Here is a 20501-nt window from a genome sequence, read left to right on the forward strand (position 1 = left end):
AGGATGGGTTTATTGGGACACAACTCCATTGCAAGTAGAAAATATAATTAAGTCAAAACTGAACCATCATAAATTGGGGACCCTCAATGTTTCCAAGATTCCTAGTTTATACATTATTCCTTAGAGTCAGTTGTTCTCATTCATCCTCATAAAAAGAAGTTTCTTTTTCTTTTTCTTTTTTTTTTAAAGAAGTTTCTTTTTCTTTGTAAGACTGAAGCAGGTTAGAAAATTTAGACAACTAGAAATTAATTACCCATTTTTTCCTAGAGTGGAATAGTTCTGTAGATGACTGATTTTTACCTATCATATATGGATTTTTAAAAAATGCTGTTATTCTAGGCTGGGCGTGTTGACTCATGCCTGTAATCCCAGCACTTTGGGAGGCTGAGGCAGGTGGATCATGAGGGCAGGAGATCAACACCATCCTGACCAACACGGTGAAACCCTGTCTCTACTGAAAATACAAAAAATTAGCTGGGCGTGGTGGCACGCACCTGTAGTTCCAGCTCCTCGGGAGGCTGAGGCAGGAGAATCGCCTGAACGTGGGAGGTGGAGGTTGCAGTGAGCTGAGATCACGCCACTGCACTCCAGCCTGGGTGACAGAGCGAGACTCCATCTCAAAAAAATGAAATTAAAAATTTAAAAAATGCTGTTATTCTAAGAGTAACCCAGTTAAGGAGTGTGTGTGTGTGTGCGCGCGCATGTGTGCGTGCGCATGCATGTGCATGTGCATGTTTGGTGAGGTATGGTACCTTGCTTTTTTCAACATATTCTGATTACTCATTGAAACCTCAGCTTTACAATTTGTAGTTGTCTGATTTTTTTTTTTCTTTTATCAGTTACTTTTCTGGGCCTTTGCTTTCCTATTTGCTCTAGGATTAGGGTTAAATAGTTTTTAAGATTACATCTTTTTGTGTCTTTTTTTGCCTTATTTGGTTATTGATTGATTGATTGACAGTGGCTCACTGTGTCACTCAGGCTGGAGTGCAGCAGCATGAACACGGCTCACTGCAGCCTTGACCTCTTGGGCTCAAGTCATTCTCCTGCCTCAGACTCCCAAATAGCTGGCCCACAGGCGCTCACTACTATGCTTGGCTATTGTTTTTTATTTTTGTAGAGACAGGGTCCTACGCTCTGGCATTGGGACCTTTTTAAAAGTTCCCCGGGTAATTCTAATGTTGCCTAGGCTGGTCTCAAACTCCTGGGTTCATGCAGTCCTTCTACCTCCGCCTTCCAAAGTGCTGGGATTACAGGCATGATCTGCCACATCCGGCCTCTTCTTTGGTTTCAATTGAGCATTTCATATGATTCCATTTCCTTTCCTCTCTTAGGTTATCAATTATACTTTTTCTTTTTTTTTTGAGACACAGAGTCTCGCTCTGTCGCCCAGGCTGGAGTGCAGTGGCGCGATCTCGGCTCACTGCAAGCTCCGCCTCCCAGATTCATGCCATTCTCCTGCCTCAGCCTTCCTAGTAGCTGGGACTACAGGCGCCCGCTACCACGCCCGGCTAATATTTTGTGTGTTTTTAGTAGAGACGGGGTTTCACCATGTTAGCCAGAATGGTCTCGATCTCCTGACGTCGTGATCTGCCTGCCTTGGCCTTCCAAAGTGCTGGGTTTACAGGCGTGAGCCACCGTGCCTGGCCTCAATTATACTTTTTTTTTTGAGACGGAGTCTCGCTCTGTCGCCCAGGCTGGAGTGCAGTGGCGCGATCTCCACTCACTGCAAGCTCCGCCTCCGGGGTTCACGCCATTCTCCTGCCTCAGCCTCCCGAGTAGGCAGGACTACAGGCGCCCGCCACCGCGCCCGGCTAATTTTTGTATTTTTAGTAGAGCGGGGTTTCACGGTGTTAGCCAAGGTGGTCTCAATCTCCCGACCTCGTGATCTGCCCGTCTCGGCCTCCCAAAGTGCTGGGATTACAGGCGTGAGCCACCGCGCCCGGCCCAATTATACTTTTTAAAAAACCTTTTTTAGTAGTTGCCCTGTGCAGTATACATTTTACAGGAAATCTAAGTCCACTTTCAAATAGCACTCTATCGTTTCATGGGTAGCACAAGTGCTTTATAACAGAATATTCCTAATTCCTCCCTTACAGTATTGTCATTTATTTCACTTATGCATAAGCTGTAATCATTATATACATTGTTGCTGTTATTATTTTGAAGAAATTGTTGACTGTTAGATCAATTAAGAATAAGAGAAATAAAAGATTTCATTTTATTTTCATTTATTCTTTCTGTAATGCTCTTCCATTGTTCATGTGGATCCAAGTTTTATCTTCTCTTAACATTTCTTGCAAGGCAGGTCTGCCCACTGCAAAGTCCCTCAGTTTTTATTTGTCTGAGAGAAGTACTTCTCCTTTACTTTTGAAGGATAGTTTTTCTGGATACAGAATTCTAGGTTTGTTTTTTTTTTTCTCTTGACACTTTAAACAGTTCACTCCACTCTGCTTGATTGCATGGTTTCTGAGATGTGGGATGTTAATTCATACCTTTGTTCCTCTATAGGTAAGGTGTTCTTTTTCCTCTGACTTCTATCAAGATTTTTGTCTCCCCTACCCAGCTCAGTGTTTTTAGTGAGCCTGTGCTCCTGGGCTGTCACCTGCACAAGTGCTTCTCGGTTCCCCCTCAAGGTGAGACAGGAAGGCTTGATGGGACTGAGACTGGGTATCTCCCTTCCCATAGATGGGTTAAGTTCTGGTAAAACCAAGGTGATTAAGCCCTGATAAAATAGTTTCCCTTGAGGGTAGGTTTTCGTTAAGGAGAATAGAATGCTCAGGGCATATTTCAAATTAGTTACTTTTTTCTTTCTCCTGTGGGAAATTAGGGGAATTTTCTCCTGTCTATACCCCGAGAACCTTGTGGGGCTGTAGGAGGTAAAGCTCATCCAACCCATCTAAGTATATGAGTCTCCCTAAGACTGGGTCCCCTTGGGGTTTTTAACTCTCAAACTGGTCCACACTGAGCCTCCAGGCATTTGTCAATTACAGTTTAAGTTTTTACACCCCGCCGGGCGCGGTGGCTCAAGCCTGTAATCCCAGCACTTTGGGAGGCCGAGACGGGCGGATCACGAGGTCAGGAGATTGAGACCATCCTGGCTAACACGGTCAAACCCCGTCTCTACTAAAAAATACAAAAAAAAAACTAGCCGGGCGAGGTGGCGGGTGCCTGTAGTCCTGGCTACTCGGGAGGCTGAGGCAGGAGAATGGCGGGAACCCGGGAGGCGGAGCTTGCAGTGAGCTGAGATCCAGCCACAGCACTCCAGCCTGGGTGACAGAGCGAGACTCCGTCTCAAAAAAAAAAAAAAAAAAAAGTTTTTACACCCCAGTACTGACTCCAGCAATAGTCTTCTGCTGCTGGGCATCTGCTCCATTAAACTGTAAGTCTGTCTTCCTGTCTACATTTTTGGAGGCATGAGTTTGCCCTGTGACCTCAGTCTCTGATGTATCTAAGAAGAATTGTTGATTTTCAGACTTTTTTCCTGTTGTAAAGACAGAAGTGACAAGCTCCTTACATACGGAACTGGATAAGATTACATCCTGAAATTCCTTTACCTTCTGATGTCCAAAGCTTTTCCTGTATAGATGATCTCTTGATGTCCTGTTTATTAGCAAGATAGTGGCCCTGACTTACACTGTTATTACACCTCTGCCAGCAGGGGTAGTTGTTAGATGCAACAAAATTCAAAGGCCTGCTTGCCAAATAAACTTTCATGAGACTATTTGGGCAGTTTCACAATGTTTAGTCCCTTTGACAGTTGAGGAAAAACTGCTGTCTCTTTGACCCTCTGCTACCCTCGTCACGCCACCAAAAAGGAGGCCTAGCACTCTATTTGGACTCATTGGGCATTAGACAGTATGTACCTTACTTGGGCATTCTGTCTGGTCCTTCATATCAGCTAACCTGTAAATCAGCATCCTTTGAGTGGGGCTCTGAGTATCAGGTTGCGTTGGAACCTGTCCAGCTATCTGTGGTGCGGTCCCAGGAACCGCTATAACCCTAATGACTCCTTTGAACACTGTGATAGATGTTGTAGGTACATACAGATTCAGGATTGTTATTTTCCTGGTGAATTATTCCTTTTGTTCCTATAAAATGACATTTTTACTCCTATAAAGTGACCTTTTTACTTCTATAAAGTGACCATTTTTACTCCTAGAAATGTTTTTGTTTTAAAGATAATTAGATCTTATTTGTTGTAAAGACAATTAGGTCTTAAATGTTTTATAAAGATAATTAAGATCTTATTTTACTATAGCTATACTGTCTAACCTTTGGTAAGCATATTTTTCATTGTGGCCTAATCTTTCAAGGCTCTTGGTTTTATTAGGGGGTTTCAGTTTTAGCTCCTAACCTTATATCGGCCCAGTGCCATGTTTTCTATTACCTGTGGATTTGAAAACCTGAGCCCCCTAGCCATTTGGCCAGTTTCGCTTTTCTGTCTCCCAGGGCTTACCTACTGCTCTACCTCTTAAGTGTCTCTTTCATTTCTGAACCTTGAGAATTTTTTCTTTACTTTGCATCTAGCTGTGTGATATTTTTCCCCTAATTTATCTAGCATCTCTTTGTGCTTGTAGCTAGGGAAGGGTGTGTTTTGGGTCAAGGGCCTATATAGTAGTGATGAAAGTTTGTCTTCCAATGCACAGTTTGCCATTTAGCTGGAATGGGAATTCTCTGATATTTTAAATCATAGACTTTCAGCCTGGGCTGCATATTGGAATATGGGAAACTTTAAGAAGTATTGATACCTGGGTCCACTGCCAGAAATTTATTTAATTGGTTTGGAGTGAGGCCTTGGCATTGGGACTTTTAAAAGTTCCCTAGGTAATTCTAATGTGCAGCCAAGGCTGAGACCATTACTTAAACTTTAGCAGTAACCAGCTCTGTAATACACTGATACCTAGGCTTAGGAGAAAGTTGTTGTATTGGGAAGCAGAGGCAGATATTTTTAGTATGTCTTGCTACTTCTCATATCTTCAAAGTCCACTTGTGATTTCAGGTGGATTTGTATGTCAGCCCTAGTGGATTAGGTAAAGTAATTTTCCTCTATTTCTACTGTGTTTTCTCTTTGACTTCTAGGCTTTAGAGGTTTTGAGTAGGATGAATAGGTCTCTAAATCAGACTTTCCTCTCTGTATCTACCCAAATATTTTTCCCATTAGAGAGGCTGGCTGTAACAGAAATGTTGGATATTTTTGTCAGTTTAAGATGCTTAAATGTAGTGTGTTTACAGCTTTGGTTTTGATTCATTGCTTTTCTTGACCTTTTTCAAGTTTTCCATAAATGGTGCCTATTGATGAGTAATAAAAATGTTATGGGCAGAAACTTGTGTTCTGTATTAATGAAAAGTCAAGCATGTCTACGATATTCCTTTTAATTTTAGAAGGAATGTGTAACTTTGGGGCAACAGTGACATGTGAGAAATGACATTAAGCAGTAAAAAGCAAAACTCTTCTTGCTACTTAAGAGTGGATGGAGGATTTAGCTTTTGGAGCTGCTCGTTTGCTTGATACTCTTTGTGGCCGAGTAAAAAAGTTCTTTAACTGGGGACTATATTGATTTCCAGATATTTAGTTACAAATCTTTTCCTTGAAAGGTTAGTTGTCCTGTTTTGAGGGCAGGCTGTGGTGTTTTTTATTGTCCAGTTAATTGTGCTATTCTGCTTTTACTCCTGGAAGCTAGTCTACAGATTACACTTTTGGTTTCAAAAGGAAACATGGATTGATTATCTGGGGAATTGATCAGGAAAAGTAGTCATTCAAAGTTTAGGCTCTGCTGAAAATGGATTATTGTCTCTTCATTTACGAAAGACTTGTAAATGAAAAACTTGTAAAACATGATTTGAGTAAGTAATATGTATATATGGCTTTAAAAATTCAAACAGCACAAAATGGTGTATGGTACAAAATAAGTCTTCTCAGCATCACTGATGTTAAATTATATTGATACCATATGCCTTTCCTATGATGTGATGAAAATGGCACCTTACTTTTATGGTTTTCCTTACAAAATCCCCTGACACCAATCTAACCATGAGAAAAACATTGTGTATATTCCAGTGGAGGGGCATTCTACAAAATACTTGACCATTACTCCTCAAAACTGTCAAGATTCTCAAAAGCAAAGAAAATGTGAAAAACTCACAACCAAAAGGAGCCTAAGGAGACATGGCCCCTGAATATAATATAGTGTGTATCCTGGGCAGGATCCTGGGACCGAAAAAGGACATTGGGTAAAAACTAAAGAAATCTGAGTAAACTGTGGACTTTATCTAATCATGATATATGAATACTGGTTCATTTATTGTAGCAAAAGTACTATACTAATATGAGATGTTAATAATAAGGGAAACTAAGTGTGAGGTATGTAGGAACTCCTATGCACTAGCATCTCAACTTTTATGTAAATCTGAAACTGTCCTCAAACATAAACTATTAAGTCTTCTTCCTTTTATGAATCCACAATACCCTGGTCCAAAGGGAATCACTTGTTGCCATCTTCTTGTGACTCCTTTGAGAGATATTTTCTGTCAGTATAAACATAATGTATGTCTCTGTGTCATGTTTTTCTTTTAAAGAAAATACAAATGGCCACATACTATATTTAGCATTCATTTTTCACTTAATAATGTATTTGGAGATAGTTCCATGTCAACATGTATGTTCATTAGTATTCATAGTAATTTATAGTTTAGGTGTATAACTGGTCTCCTTTTGATGGATAATTAGATTGTTCCCATTTTTTACCATAACGTATTCGTTTATAACCCTGACGTTTGGAACAGAGTTAGGAGGTGGGGAGTGGGGATTGGGGAAGCAGGGAGGGAATAGTCTAGTATTTTTTAGTGTTTGGTTGGCATTTTTTCTTTCTTATTTTATACACTACTTTCTTTTTTCCCCCCCGAGAAGAGGATTTGAGGCAGGTCATCTCCTCAATGGTTATATAATATTTGTTACAAATTTAAATAGTTATTTAAATCTATTTGCAGAATAGCTCCTCCTATTTGAATAATGCCACCTATGTACTAATAATAATGCTAAGTAAGTACAGGTGACTATAGTAGTATATTAAGATACAGGCCCAGATATAGTTCATGGTGAAATACAGAAGGGAGACAGACCTAGAAATATGATCATATAATACACCTTGCTAACATTATAGTACAGCCTTCTGCAAAAACACAGAGGAGGGAGTGACTAAACTATATTTTCTTCCCCCATTGAGTTTTAGGTGAGCTCAGAAAAGGGAACTGGAAGTTAGTGGTTGACTCAGTTGGATGATCTTTGTCACAGAGGAAAGAGAATGTCCTCTATTCTCTTCTGTTTGTAGTGACTAGAATCTGAGACTAGATTCATGGAGTAAAACAGACTGGCCTGCACTCTGCTTAGTCAGCCTCTGGGAGAACTACCTATAAATTGCTTGGGTTTATAAGCAGTACAAAATACTCAGTAACATGTTTTCCTTATGCTTCAGTGTATATTCAGGAAAGGCATTGTATACCGTGGTATGATGCTGCTTCTGCACAGTTGTGAAACTCTTGTTCATTGTTTGCCAAGGAATGGTTATATCTAAACATGGAGGAAAACGGGGACAGGAATAGCATGAAGCGCTATGCTTTTTACTGGCTCCTTTTCGTGACAAGACATTCTTCCATGAGCAGGCCTCGCTTTTCTTGTGTAGCTTCAAGGGCTGCCTTTCTTTTGCTTATTTGATTACGTTTACTTTTAATTACAAAATGACTGTATTCCCACAAGTTATTCAAATACTATTCCCTAGACTTCAATTCCATTAATCTTCACAAAAATCCCATTTGGCAAGGGAAAGGGGTGTGTTTGTGCAACATTAATGGTGTCGTATAAAATGCACTAGTCTCTTATTTGATTTGTTCATTTAATAATGTATGTTAGCATTTCGTGTCACAACGTGTTGATGGACATTATTCCATGGATGTAATAGAATTAATTTAACCTTTCTACTGTTGTTGGCTGTTACTAGTTTTTGTTTTTTATTACGAATAATGCTGTAGTAGAACCCTCTTGTACTTTCCTTATAAATTGTGAGAGTTCTAGGTTATCAAGAGATGGTTTTGCTACTCTTAGGATTTGGGGATTTTAAATTTTGCCAAAAACTTGTTTTTGCTGAAAAAAACCCCAAAAAACTAAGTTGTAGATTTGAATGGATAGTATAATATTGTTTACATTGGGAGAAAATCCCAGATATGTCATCGGTATATATTCTATTAACCAGACTGATAACAGTTGAAAACTTTGGAGAGAGTACTTAGATTTGAGAATGATGGTCAAAGGGATTTTGGCTTTTTTAGTTGTGTTTAGGTTTTCAAAACAAGAATGTTTTTATATATTACTTGTTATGAATAGTTAAAACTATAGAGATGCCTGAGTAGTTTCCATCTTTTTGTTACGGGCATAGAATATTCCCTGTTTTCAGTTGCATACTGATGATTTTAAAAATTTGATAATTCATTGGGGTGTAGAAAAAAATATTTCAAAATGTAGAATTAGGCGAGGGTCACATTCTTTGGCCACTTTTATCCCAATCAAGAATATTTAATCACTTGTGTTTTCCAGATATTATCATAAGAACCTTTCTAGCTTTCTTTTTAATGTTTGGGTTCCTAGTACCAGTAACTAAAATTTTGCTATTAGTCTTAATATCCTTTAATATAAAATAGAACATTTAAATATTGCTAGTATTGCATGAATATAGTCAACAATTGCTTAAATTATGTTACTTCAAAGAATAGGTATTTTTTGATACATAACTTTTTTTTTTTTTTTTTAAAGAGATGTGAAAGCTGGAAACATTCTTCTTGGAGAAGATGGCTCAGTACAGATTGCAGGTAATGATTAGTATTTCTTTTTATTTGATGTAATGGTCAGTAGAACCACATTACTTATCTTTTATGTTTCCTGAATCAGCATTCTCTCCTGTTCGCTGGACTGTCTCTATTCAAGATCCTCTGTTAACACATCATAGGATGCCACCGACTCTCAAGATACCTTCTCATACTCATCCTTCATTTCTGCTCTTAGACATTTTTTTCTGACCATTACTTGTTTCCTTCCAGCTATCTGCCTCTTACTTCCATTAAGGTCTTCTGCTATGGGTTCTCGTAGCATTCTGTACTTTCCTTTAAAGGAAAAGTAGTCAAGGATCTTCATTGTGTTTAAGAATAAATATGTTGTATAGAGACTATACAGAGCTGCTTCTGTCCTGGGGGAAATGGAGTATTTGTCAATTAGGAAAAAATGCCTGAGAAGTAGAAGTGCACTTTTGGCAGTTTCAGAGCTGAAGGGATAAGAGTTGCAGTCCAGGGCCTGCCAAAAGTGGCTATCCTGATGAAACACCCCCTCCTCCAGGCTGAGACTCCAGAGCGACTGTACCCAGGGATTGTCTAGCAAGCAGATCATCTGAGAAAACCTCAGCTTGGTCCCAGACTGCTAGAACAGTCAGGTGTTTGGCAGGAGGAAGATAATCACCCAAATCTTAAATTATTTCTTCATCTTTAAGAAGATAATTTAGGCGAACATCTTCGTGTCCATGAGGTAAGGAAATATTTTAACCAAGTCACATAAAGCTCTGATATAAAGGGAAAGATTGATAAATTTGACTCCTTTAAAATTAGCAACTTCTAGTTATCAAAAGAGGAACAAATGGTTTATTACTATTAACAGAGTAAAAAGGTAAACCACAGAGTAGAGAAGATATTTGCAGCATGAATAATTGTTAAAGGGCTCAAGTGTAGAGTGTATAAAGAACTCATTGAGAAAAATTAAAAAAAAAACTAAAAAAGTGGGCAGAAAACTGGCATAGGCACTTCCCAAATGAAGGTATCCAATTATAAATGTAGTAAAAGATGTTCAAGCTTGCACTAGTAACTTGTTAAATGCAAAGTAAAATCACATTGTGATAACACATTAAATTGATTGGCCTGGCAAAAACATCTTGACAGTACTAATTGTTGATGTAGGTGTAAAGCAAGGAAAAAAGTCTCATTTCTGATGATGGGAATATAAATTGGTGCAACCATTTTATTACAATTGAAGATATGCATGCTGTAAGACTTTGGCTCCTAGGTGTATAGCCTAGAGAAACTCACCCATATGTGTGCCACGGTGTTCATAATTATGACAAGTTTGAAATAATCCCAATGCCCTTTATTAGTAGAATGGATAAATAAATTGTCGTTAATTTATATACTGGAATACCTTTTTTTTTTTTTTTTTTTTTTTGTGACAGTCTCGCTGTGTTGCCTAGGCTGGAGTGCAGTGGTACACTCTTGGCTCACTGCAGCCTCTGCCTTCCAGGTTCAAAGATTCTTGTGCCTCAGCCTCCCAAGTAGCTGGGATTACAGGCATGCACCACCCCACCCGACTAATTTTTGTATTTGTAGTAGAGACAGTGTTTCTCCATGTTGGCCAGGCTGGTCCCGAACTCCTGGCCTCAAGTGATTCTCCCACCTTGGCTTCCCAGAGTGCTGGAATTACAGGTGTGAGCCCAGCCTGTATACTGGAGTACTATATAATGATGAAAATGAGTAGAACTACAGCTACATACAAAAGCATTAATAAATCATAAAAATATAGGAGATGGAATGGACATGGGTTTCCTTGTCTAGTATGAGTGGCACCATGGCCTGTCACCTGCACAAAACAAGAATTTGGGAACAACTTTGCCTCCTGGCTCAGTCTTTTATTTTTATTTTTTTGTAGTGGTAAAATACACATAACATAAAATTTACCGTTTTAACCATTTTTAAGTGTATGGTTCTGTGGCATTAAATACATTCCTGTTGTGCAACTATCACCTCCATCTGTCTTCAGAACTAGTTCATCTTCCTTGACTGAAACTGTACCCACTAAAAAATAATTCTTCATTCCACCTCTCACCCCAGCCATGGGTGACCACCATTCTTCTTTTTGTCTCCATGAATTTAACTACTTTAAGTACCTAAGTGAACTCATACAGTATTTGTCCTTTTGTTATTGACTTTATTTCATTTTGTATAATGTCTTTAAGGTTCATGTTGTAGTGTCAGAATTTCATTACTTTTTAAAGCTGAATAATAATTCCATTGTATTTATATGCTGCATTTTGTTTATCCATTCATTCATCAATGGGCATTTGAATTGCTTCCACCTTTTGGTCATTGTGAATAATGCTGCTGTGAACACAAGTGTCCAAATAGCTGTCTGAGTTTCTTGCTTTCATTTCTTTTGGGTATATCCTCATAAGTAGAATTGCTGGATCATATAGCTATTCTATGTTTACGTTTTTGAGGAATTGGCCGTATTATTTTTCATAGCAACTGTACCATTTTACATTCCCACAAAGAGTGCACAAGAATCCAGTTTCTCCACATCCTCACCAACGCTCGTTAGTTTCTGGGTTTTTTGTTTTTTCAGGTGGTAGCCATTCTAAGGGATGTAATGTGGTATCTATCCCATTGTGGTTTTGATTTGTATTTCCCTATTGATTAAGTGATGTTGAACGTTTTTTCATGTACTTATTGGCCATTTGTATATCTTCTTTGAAGAAATAACTCCTTAATTCCTTTGCCCATTTTTAAATTGGAGTGTTTGGTTTTGTTGTTGTTGTTGAATTGCAGAAGTTCTTTACATATTTTGGATGTCAATCCCTTATCAGATGTATGATTTGCAAAATACTTTCTCCCAGTCTGTGGGTTGCCTTTCATTCTGTTGATAGTGACCTTTGATGCACAAAAGTTTTAAAATTTTGATTATCTACTTTTTCTTTTGTTGCCTGAAATTTGGTATTATATCTCAGAAATCATTGCTAACTCCAGTGTCATGAAGCTTTTCTCCTATGTTTTAAGTGTTTTATAGTTTAGGGGCTTCTAGTTTTTTCATACCTTATTACAGATAACACTTATTTTAATGTATTATAATTGCCTGATTCCACCTTCTGTATTAGAAGTTGCACAAATGGGGGGACATTTTCTTCCTTGATCATTACTTTTGATCCTGTCACATAGTAGGCACCAAAGTCCACCTTGTACTTTAATTGAAATTTTGTTAACGGAGGAACTAAATGATTTTTTTCACATCGAAGTTACTCTTTCTCTTTAGTTGGCAATTTAAAACGAAAGGCAAATGGCATTTTTGCTCTTTGGTTTCTGTTTTTAACTTTATGGTTGGATTGATTATGTCTCCGTGGCATTGTGGCTGTGCAGGTTATTTAACAAGAATATTTTGGTAAAGTGGATATTCTCACTTACATTCCTTAGCTAAATGTTTTAACTAGTCTTCAGGGTTCATTTGGAAACAAGCAGAGGTATACCAGCTGAAGATACAAAAATTCTGGATCATTATTAAGTTCTGGATTTAAAATTCTGACTATTTTAAAGCTACTTGAAGGTTTTTAGTAGGTTTTAAAAAGTAAAAACTCTTCATAATTGAACCTAAAAAATATGTTGTGTATATATAAGCTGTTTGAGTCTTTATCATATTTAAGTATTTTAAGGCATGGCTTTGCCTCTCTGGTTAGTGATAAGAATACCTAATACTTGTTGAGTGTTTAGTATTAAAATATATTACAGGGACTGCTCCAAGTATATTATTAACTCATTTAATCCTTAACAACAACCTTGTTAGTAAGTACTGTTGTTGCCTCCTTTTTACGGATGAAGAAATTGTAGCACAAAGATTGAAAATACCTGCCCAAGTTCAACTGACTAGTGGCAGAGCTGAATGCACTAAATGTACTTTTTTCCCCTTCAAATGCACTTCAAATTGTTTACTTTGTTATTGTTGTTACAAATGGAACAACATTTTAAAATTCTTAGATATTTGCCAGTTTAGGAGTATTGAAAACTGTTATGATGATGATGATTATTATTATTTTAGAGAAAGTGTCTTGCTCTGTCACCCAGGCCAGAGTGCAGTGGTACGAATGTGGCTCACTGCAGCCTCAAACTTGTAGGCTCAAGCAGTCCTCCTACCTCAGCTACCCAAGTAACTAGGACTACAGGTGCCCGCCACCACGCCCAGCTAATTTTCTATTTTTTGTAGAGATGGGGTCTCACTGTGTTGCCCAGGCTGGTCTTGATCTCTTGGCCTCAAGTGATCCTCCTGCCTCAGCTTCCCAAAGTATTGGGATTACAGAAATGAGCCACTGTGCCCAGTCAAGATTATTATGTTTTTTTTTTTCATAATTCTAAGTACATTCAGACAAGATTATTGTTTTTAAAACTGTGCTGTATAGACTTGCTATTTTTAAAACTACTGTATAGACAAGCAATTATTTTAAATAATTGCTTAAAAATGGCAGAATTCATAGGCTTCTGAATCTGGAATTTTAAAGTTTGCCATTCTGAAATTATCCTTCTCACAATCGGGTTGTCCATAATTTATTGTATTTTCAAATTTATTTCTAATTTCATAATTTCTGTTTTATAATTTTATTTTCAATTTGAAAATAGAATAAATTATGGACAAATACACACTCATTTTACATAGTGCAGAGTATTCTGGAATGGGCACAAAACAAAAGGGGAGTCAGAAAAGGTATGTAAAAGTTGGATAAGTTGTGCCTCAGTATATTAGTTAAAGTTCTTTTGGTTGTATTGGGAATTATCAGTGACTGACTTAACAAAGCAGGAATTTTTAAAATACACTAGGAAGTACACAGAATTTAAAAAATCAGCTGAACAGCTAAGCCTCAGAATAGGCAGGAACCCAGTTGTGCTGGTGACCTTCAGGATGCTGTTAGCATGGCTTAGCTCCAGTGACCCTTAATTTCTTTGTCTTTCCATTCAAGCTTCACATTTCTAGGAGACTAAGATAGGCCTACCTTGGATTAAGGTGTCTAACCCTGGCTCAAATCAGGTATGCCCAGGGTCAAGGTGAGAGAGTATAGATACACACCCAGGGCTATTTACAGAAAAGGGGGGATCATGGTGAGGCAGGCAGTCCTCCTTATCAGTGACTGGTACTTTGGCTTCAGCATTGTGGGATAAAATCTTTGTAGAGAAAATCCTGAGGCTTAGAGAGGTGAACTAAGTTTACCCATGTCATACATCTACTAAGAGGTGTAGTTAGGATATGTATTTAGAATTATGAACTCTAATTTATTTGGGGCTGAGTTCTTGAGAGCTCTTTGAATACTAAGCTAAAAAGGTTGGATTTCATTCTGTAGGAGTTTCTGAGCTGAAAGGGCCATGTCAAAGTGATAATTTAAAAATGAATGGATGAATGAATCCGATAGTGGTATGTAGAATGGATTAGAGCAAGGGGGAAAATCTGAGAAGATGATGATATGTGGGAGTGGAGAGGAATGGAGTGAGGCACCTGCTAAGCTATGTCTTTTTTGTTTTTTTGTTTTGTAAAGATGAGGTCTCCCTATGTTGCCTAGGCTGTTCTTGAACTCCCAGGCTCAAGTGAGCCTCCTGCCTTGGCCTCCCAGAGTGTTGGGATTATAGGTATGAGCCACTGTTCCTAGTCTAAGCTATGTCTTAATTTAGTCAAGAAGTTCAGCAAAAAGATAAGAAATTATCATGCTTTTTATTTATATATAGGATGGTCACTACATTATATTGTTTTCCTATTCATTTATGATAGTTGATGCACTTTAAATACCTTGCTGTTGTATTCTATTTCAGACTTTGGGGTTAGTGCTTTTTTAGCAACTGGTGGTGATATTACCCGAAATAAAGTGAGAAAGACCTTTGTTGGCACTCCTTGTTGGATGGCACCTGAAGTTATGGAACAGGTACCGTGTCTTTTTTCAATTTTAAATGGGTTAGGGCTTTGTTTTAAAACTCAAAAAACTTAATAGTGTTTGCTTTTCTTTGGCATACCAGGTTAGCTTTGGGAAACATGTCCCTGTTCCTTGGGTAGGATTTTAGTCCACCCTTGAAAACAAAACAACAAAAACACTCTAGAACTTTGCAAAGGATATATGAAACTCAGCAATAATATAATTGAGGTTTGTTTTAATAATTTTATTAGTACAAATTATACCAATTTTTACATACAGATTTATTGGTTTAATGATTTCTAAATTATGTCCAGTTTTGTTTCCTAAGCCTCCATATAATTGTTTCTAGTTCTTAATAGATGCTTCACATAAATGCCTTATAGGTATATCAAACTCAGTATGCTACAAACCGAATTCATTTTTACTCTGTTTTAATCACCTGTATTCACCCTGTTGGTGAGGGAAGGATTCCCACTGTAAAGTTATAGGAATGGCTGAACATACAACACCTGACACTGGACAGATGAGATTGACAGCTGTCTATTAGTCACATATACTCATAGCCTAGGGGAGGAGGATACTGCGTGCCATGCAGGACCAGCAGAGTTGCACTTACTAACAGAATGAACGAGAAGGGGCTTTGGAGACAGGCTTTGTAGTACCAGCAGATTGCGATGCCCCTTGGTTTCCATGAGAAGATAAGACTGGCTGACAGGGAACCGAAATCTGCTTGTCGGGCAAGCAGGAACTGTACCTGGTCCTTTGATAAGGAGGATTGTTGGACTAGGAGACATTATCTGCAAGAGCAGAGTGGGGAGGGGAACTTGTACTTAGGTCACTAGATGCCCTTCAGTTTTACCAGATGGCAAGGCAGCACATACTATGGATCCTTAATTTTAGGTCTTACACACTACACACTCCCCAAACCTATTTCTCCTATATTGCTTAGGATAGAAAATTAAAATTTATAGCCATGTAATGTGCTGGTGACAGTATATAAGTAGAGAAATTTGGCAACATATTCACTGTAAAAAGTTTAAAAGTATTCACAACCTTCGTTAACTTTTTCATTATAGAAATTAAGGTGATAATACCACAATACAGATCCTTTGGAAAACAAAAAAGCTACCGCACTACAAAACATTTTGTTTTAATTCTTTCTAGTATTTTACTGTTTGTAAAAGTTTCAGGACGTATGAGCAATTTTGTGTTTTTTTCTTCATGTTTTATCAGAAATGTTTTTTATATTTTCACATAGAATTAATAAATATTGCTTTTAATTGACTGTAATTTTTAAAATATATCATACTTAACAATTTCTTCACTTTTGGTGAACATTCAGGTTGTGTATTATTACCAAATATGTTTAGAGTTTGCCTACTTTATTTTATTGGTTTAAAGCTTATGAACACTTTCATTGTTCTTGGTACACATTAGAGGTAGCTTTTTTGTTTGTTTATTTTTAGAGACAGAGTCTTGCTCTGTCACCCAGTCTGGAGTACAGTGGTGCCATCATGGCTTACTGCAGCCTTGAACTCCTGGGCTCAAGCTAGCCTCCTGAGCAGCTGGACTGCAGGTGTATGTCACCGCTCCTAGCTAATTAAAACAGCTTTTTTTGTGTGGAGATGGGGTCTCACCATGTTGCCCAGGCTGGTCTTGAACTCCTGGCCTCAAGCCCACATCATTCTCCCACCTCAGCCTCTCAAAGTGCTGGGATTACAGGCAGGAGCCACTGTAACCGGCCTCAGAAGCTAATTTTTTTTTTTTTTTTTTTTTTTTTGAGGTGGAGTTTCGCTCTTGTTGCCCAGGCTGGAGTGCAATGGCATGATCTCGGCTCACCACAACCTCCACCTCCCAGGTTCAAGCGATTCTCCTGCCTCAGCCTCCCGAATAGTTGGAATTACAGGCACGCACCACTGTGCCCGGCTAATTTTTTTTTTTTTTTTTTCTTTTAATAGTGATGGAGTTTCTCCGTGTTGGTGAGGCTGGTCTTGAACTCCCAACCTCAGGTGATTTGCCTGCCTTAGCCTCCCAAAGTGCTGGGATTACAAGCGTGAGCCTCTGTGCCTGGCCAGAAGCTAACTTTTAAAAGTCCTTTTGTGCTGGTAAAAATAATGATGCAAATCTGTTTTGCAGGTCCGAGGTTATGATTTCAAAGCTGATATTTGGAGTTTTGGAATTACAGCAATTGAATTGGCCACGGGGGCAGCTCCTTACCATAAATATCCACCAATGAAGGTGAGGCTTGTATTCCAAATACTACCCCAGCTCAAGTCCCAGTTCCTTTTCAGAGCCATTTGCAAGTTTTTAAAATTTTTTTTATTGTGGTAAAATGCGCAGATCATAAAATTGACCACCATCTTTAACCATTTGGAGTATATAGTTCAATGGTATTAAATGCATTCATAATGTTGTGCAGTTGTCACCACCATCTTTATCCAAGCTCTTTTCGTTTTAAAACTGGAACTCTATACCCATTAAATAGTAACTCTTGATTCCCATTCTTAGCCCTTTGGCAATCATTTTTGTCTCTATGATTTTGACTGCTCTTAATACCTCATATACGTAGAATCCCACAGTGTTTATCTTTGCATGGCTAGCGTAATGTCCCCAAGGTTCATCCATGTTGTAGCATATTGCAGAATTTTCTTGCTTTTTAAGGCTGCATAATACCCATTGTGTGTGTGTGTGTGTGTGTGTGTGTGTTAAGAAGGTAACCATCTACAGCATATTATTTATGTGAAATACACTTAATGATTCTGGATTTTAAACAACTGATTCAGATACAAACTTAAAGGAAATAAAATATTTGTATGTTGGTGGGGGAGTGCCTATATTGAAAAATCTTGACCACAATAGTTAAACTTTACTGAGTCATCACAAGTTTATAGTATATTGAAAATTCTTGCAGGTTTTAATGCTGACACTGCAGAATGATCCTCCTTCTTTGGAAACTGGTGTTCAAGATAAAGAAATGCTGAAAAAATATGGAAAATCATTTAGAAAAATGATTTCATTGTGCCTTCAAAAAGATCCAGAAAAAAGGTAAAATATGAGAAAACATCTACTTTTCTCTCTAATAAAACATCGTGAGAAGTCTAAGAGTCACATACTTGTATGTACAGGAAATTATTTTCAAAAGAACTAAATATAAACTTTAAAGAAGTATACAGAGACCATTATACTATGGTATACAGAAATGAATTGATTTCTGCCTTCTTTGTAGTATACAGTATACCTTAAATAGTTCAGCCTTTTCCTTGTTAATTTCTTACAAAGTTGTACATTGTGAATTCTGTATTAATAAGTGCCAAGTTAGTGGAGAGGTTTGTTTTTAATTTGCATTTAAAATTTATAAATGAATGTCTTAATGGCATTTACAGTATTAATAAAGGCAAGACACATAGAAAAATTATGTTTAGTGTCTAATAATCATACTTATTTCCATATTAGAAAGATATTTTAGTAAGTGGACCAAAAATTCAAATAGTTTCCTTATCATTATTAGACAGATTGAATGACAAGTGAGCAAATAAATAAGAACAGCCAATATGAGTAACTTCATGAATTAAACAGAATCGTAGAATGTTGGGGATCATTGAGTACAACCTTTTATTTTTGAGGTCACTTGATACTTAGTCATAGGAGTAGGACTTGAATCTCAAAAAGTCCTGATTCCTAATTTAGGGCTCTGTTCCTTCTGAATCTTATTTGTCTGTTTCACATATATATTCCACTCAGCTTCTTAGCACTGAGTTCTTTAATTTTTGTTTCTCTAAAGATCATTAAAAGGGAAAGACTTTCATGTTCTTGATCACATCTCTAGTATATGTAATAGGGTTTCAGAATTTATTGTTGGAAATATTGGAAAGGGTAAGAAAAACAAAATTTATACCTGCGTTTTTATAATTTTTTTTGTGTTTCTGAGTAAACACTTAAAAAAGACAGGAAACACTTTTCTTTTCAAATTAGTTGATTAAAGGAACAAAATTTTCTTGTTACAAATACCTAGAAATGCCAGATAAAATCTATCCCACTTAAAGATTCTCAGATACCAAAAATAATGAGGAAGCCCAAAGTTAAAGAAGAAATATTGTGAACTAATCCCATGGCTGTCTTCAGTGGGTCACTATTCATTCTGATAACCTACTGATTTGGATTTGTAACTCCCATGTGAAGACTGGAATTGAGATCTTGGGTCTACCCAGTGGGGAGTTTAAACTGAGATTATTCTTCTTAAAGCTAAGAACTTCAGATGTCTGTATCCTTAGTAAAAGGATAGACAAGAAGAAAAACTGTCATCAGCAAGAGACAACAAAAACCTCTCCTGAATAATCAAGCCCTTCAAACTGAACGTTCCACAGGTGTAGAGTTTATACTACCTATGTTATCCAGGAACCCACAGGATTAGAAAGTTAAAAAAGCTTCACCAAATCGTTTTTTATTTTTGATAGAAGCCATCACAGAGCTGTACTGGAAGAACACTTTCAACTCTAGTTCCCTTTGGATTCCTGAACATAATGCCCCACTGAAATAAGGTCACAACCCAAAATTAAGAAACACACAGTGAAACAATACGTCATGAACTAGTTAGCAGACACAAGCAGAAGGATTAGTGCTCCAAAAGATTTAGGTAATGCAGTGATAAACTGAAAAGATATAAAATTAAGTATATTGAAAATAACTAAAATTAGAAGAAATCAAACCCACAAGAAAAGACTGTGACTGTGACAGAAGAACCAAATAGCAATGCCAGAAATGAAAAATATAGTGATTAATATTTCAAACTTTCCTTGAGTGTGAGCTGGACTTACTGACTCACTTCTGATGAGTAGAATATGAAAAAGGAAAAATAGTAACTTCACAATGCACCTCCTCTACCCAATGACCAAGGTTAACATCACTATTAATCAGACATTGATAAGACTGATTCAGCTCTTGATATGATGAAATGAGAAGGGCATATAACCTGTGAGGTATTCTTCCTTTAAATCTGTAACTTCAGTCTATAATGAGGAAACATCAGACAAACCCAAATCGAGGAATATGCAGCAAAATACCTGACCAGCACTGTTCAAAACGGCCAAGGAAGAGAGACTAGGAAACTGTCACAGATTGGAGGAAATTAAGAAGACATGAAGACTGAAAGCAACAGAGTATCCTGTGTTAGATCCTGGGACAGAAAAAGGACATTAGTGGAAAAACTGGAGAAATGGAATGAAGTCTGTTGTTTAGTTAATAGTATTGTACCAGTGTTGATACTTTAGTTGATTTCTTTATTATTATTATACTGTGGTTATGTAAAAGGTTAACAATAGCAGAAGGTGGTGAAGGGCATGTAGGAACTGTGTACTAGCTTTGCAACTCTTTTAAGTCTAAAATTATTATAAAACTTTTTTTTAAGTAAGAAAACTGGAAGCTATAGAAAATCTATTCCAGTTTGTAAACCAAAATTAAACTTTGTTTAGAACATTGCTAAGTTAAAATAACACACACAATGGACTGGTTAAACAGAACAACCAATAAAACAAAAAGGAGATTATTTATTTACTCATCAAGTACCAGGCACTATTGTTTACAGTAATCCTTTGAGGTTAGCACTCTTATTTTCTTTATCTTACAAATGAAGAAACTGAATCACAGAGAGGTTAAGTAACCCTCCCCAAAGTCACACAGCTAATAAATGGTGGAATCAGAATTCTGACCCATACAACTGGACTAGAGTGCCTGTTTTAATCAGACTACAGTATACGAAGGAAACTG

General features: G+C 37.4%; 1 protein-coding gene across 2 annotated transcripts in view; it reads left to right on the forward strand.

Annotated features, from left to right (window-relative positions):
• The window catches only part of OXSR1 (oxidative stress responsive kinase 1), a 94784-nt gene that overhangs the window by 45535 nt on the left and 28748 nt on the right, over positions 1–20501 (forward strand). For both annotated transcript variants that reach the window (XM_074031693.1, XM_005546665.4), the window contains 4 exons: positions 8804–8859; positions 14641–14750; positions 16875–16976; positions 17650–17783. In XM_074031693.1, the coding sequence (XP_073887794.1) occupies positions 8804–8859; positions 14641–14750; positions 16875–16976; positions 17650–17783 (402 nt within the window). The remainder of the gene's footprint in view (positions 1–8803; positions 8860–14640; positions 14751–16874; positions 16977–17649; positions 17784–20501) is intronic.

This window comes from Macaca fascicularis, chromosome 2, assembly GCF_037993035.2.
Source record: "Macaca fascicularis isolate 582-1 chromosome 2, T2T-MFA8v1.1".
Lineage (NCBI taxonomy): Eukaryota > Metazoa > Chordata > Mammalia > Primates > Cercopithecidae > Macaca > Macaca fascicularis.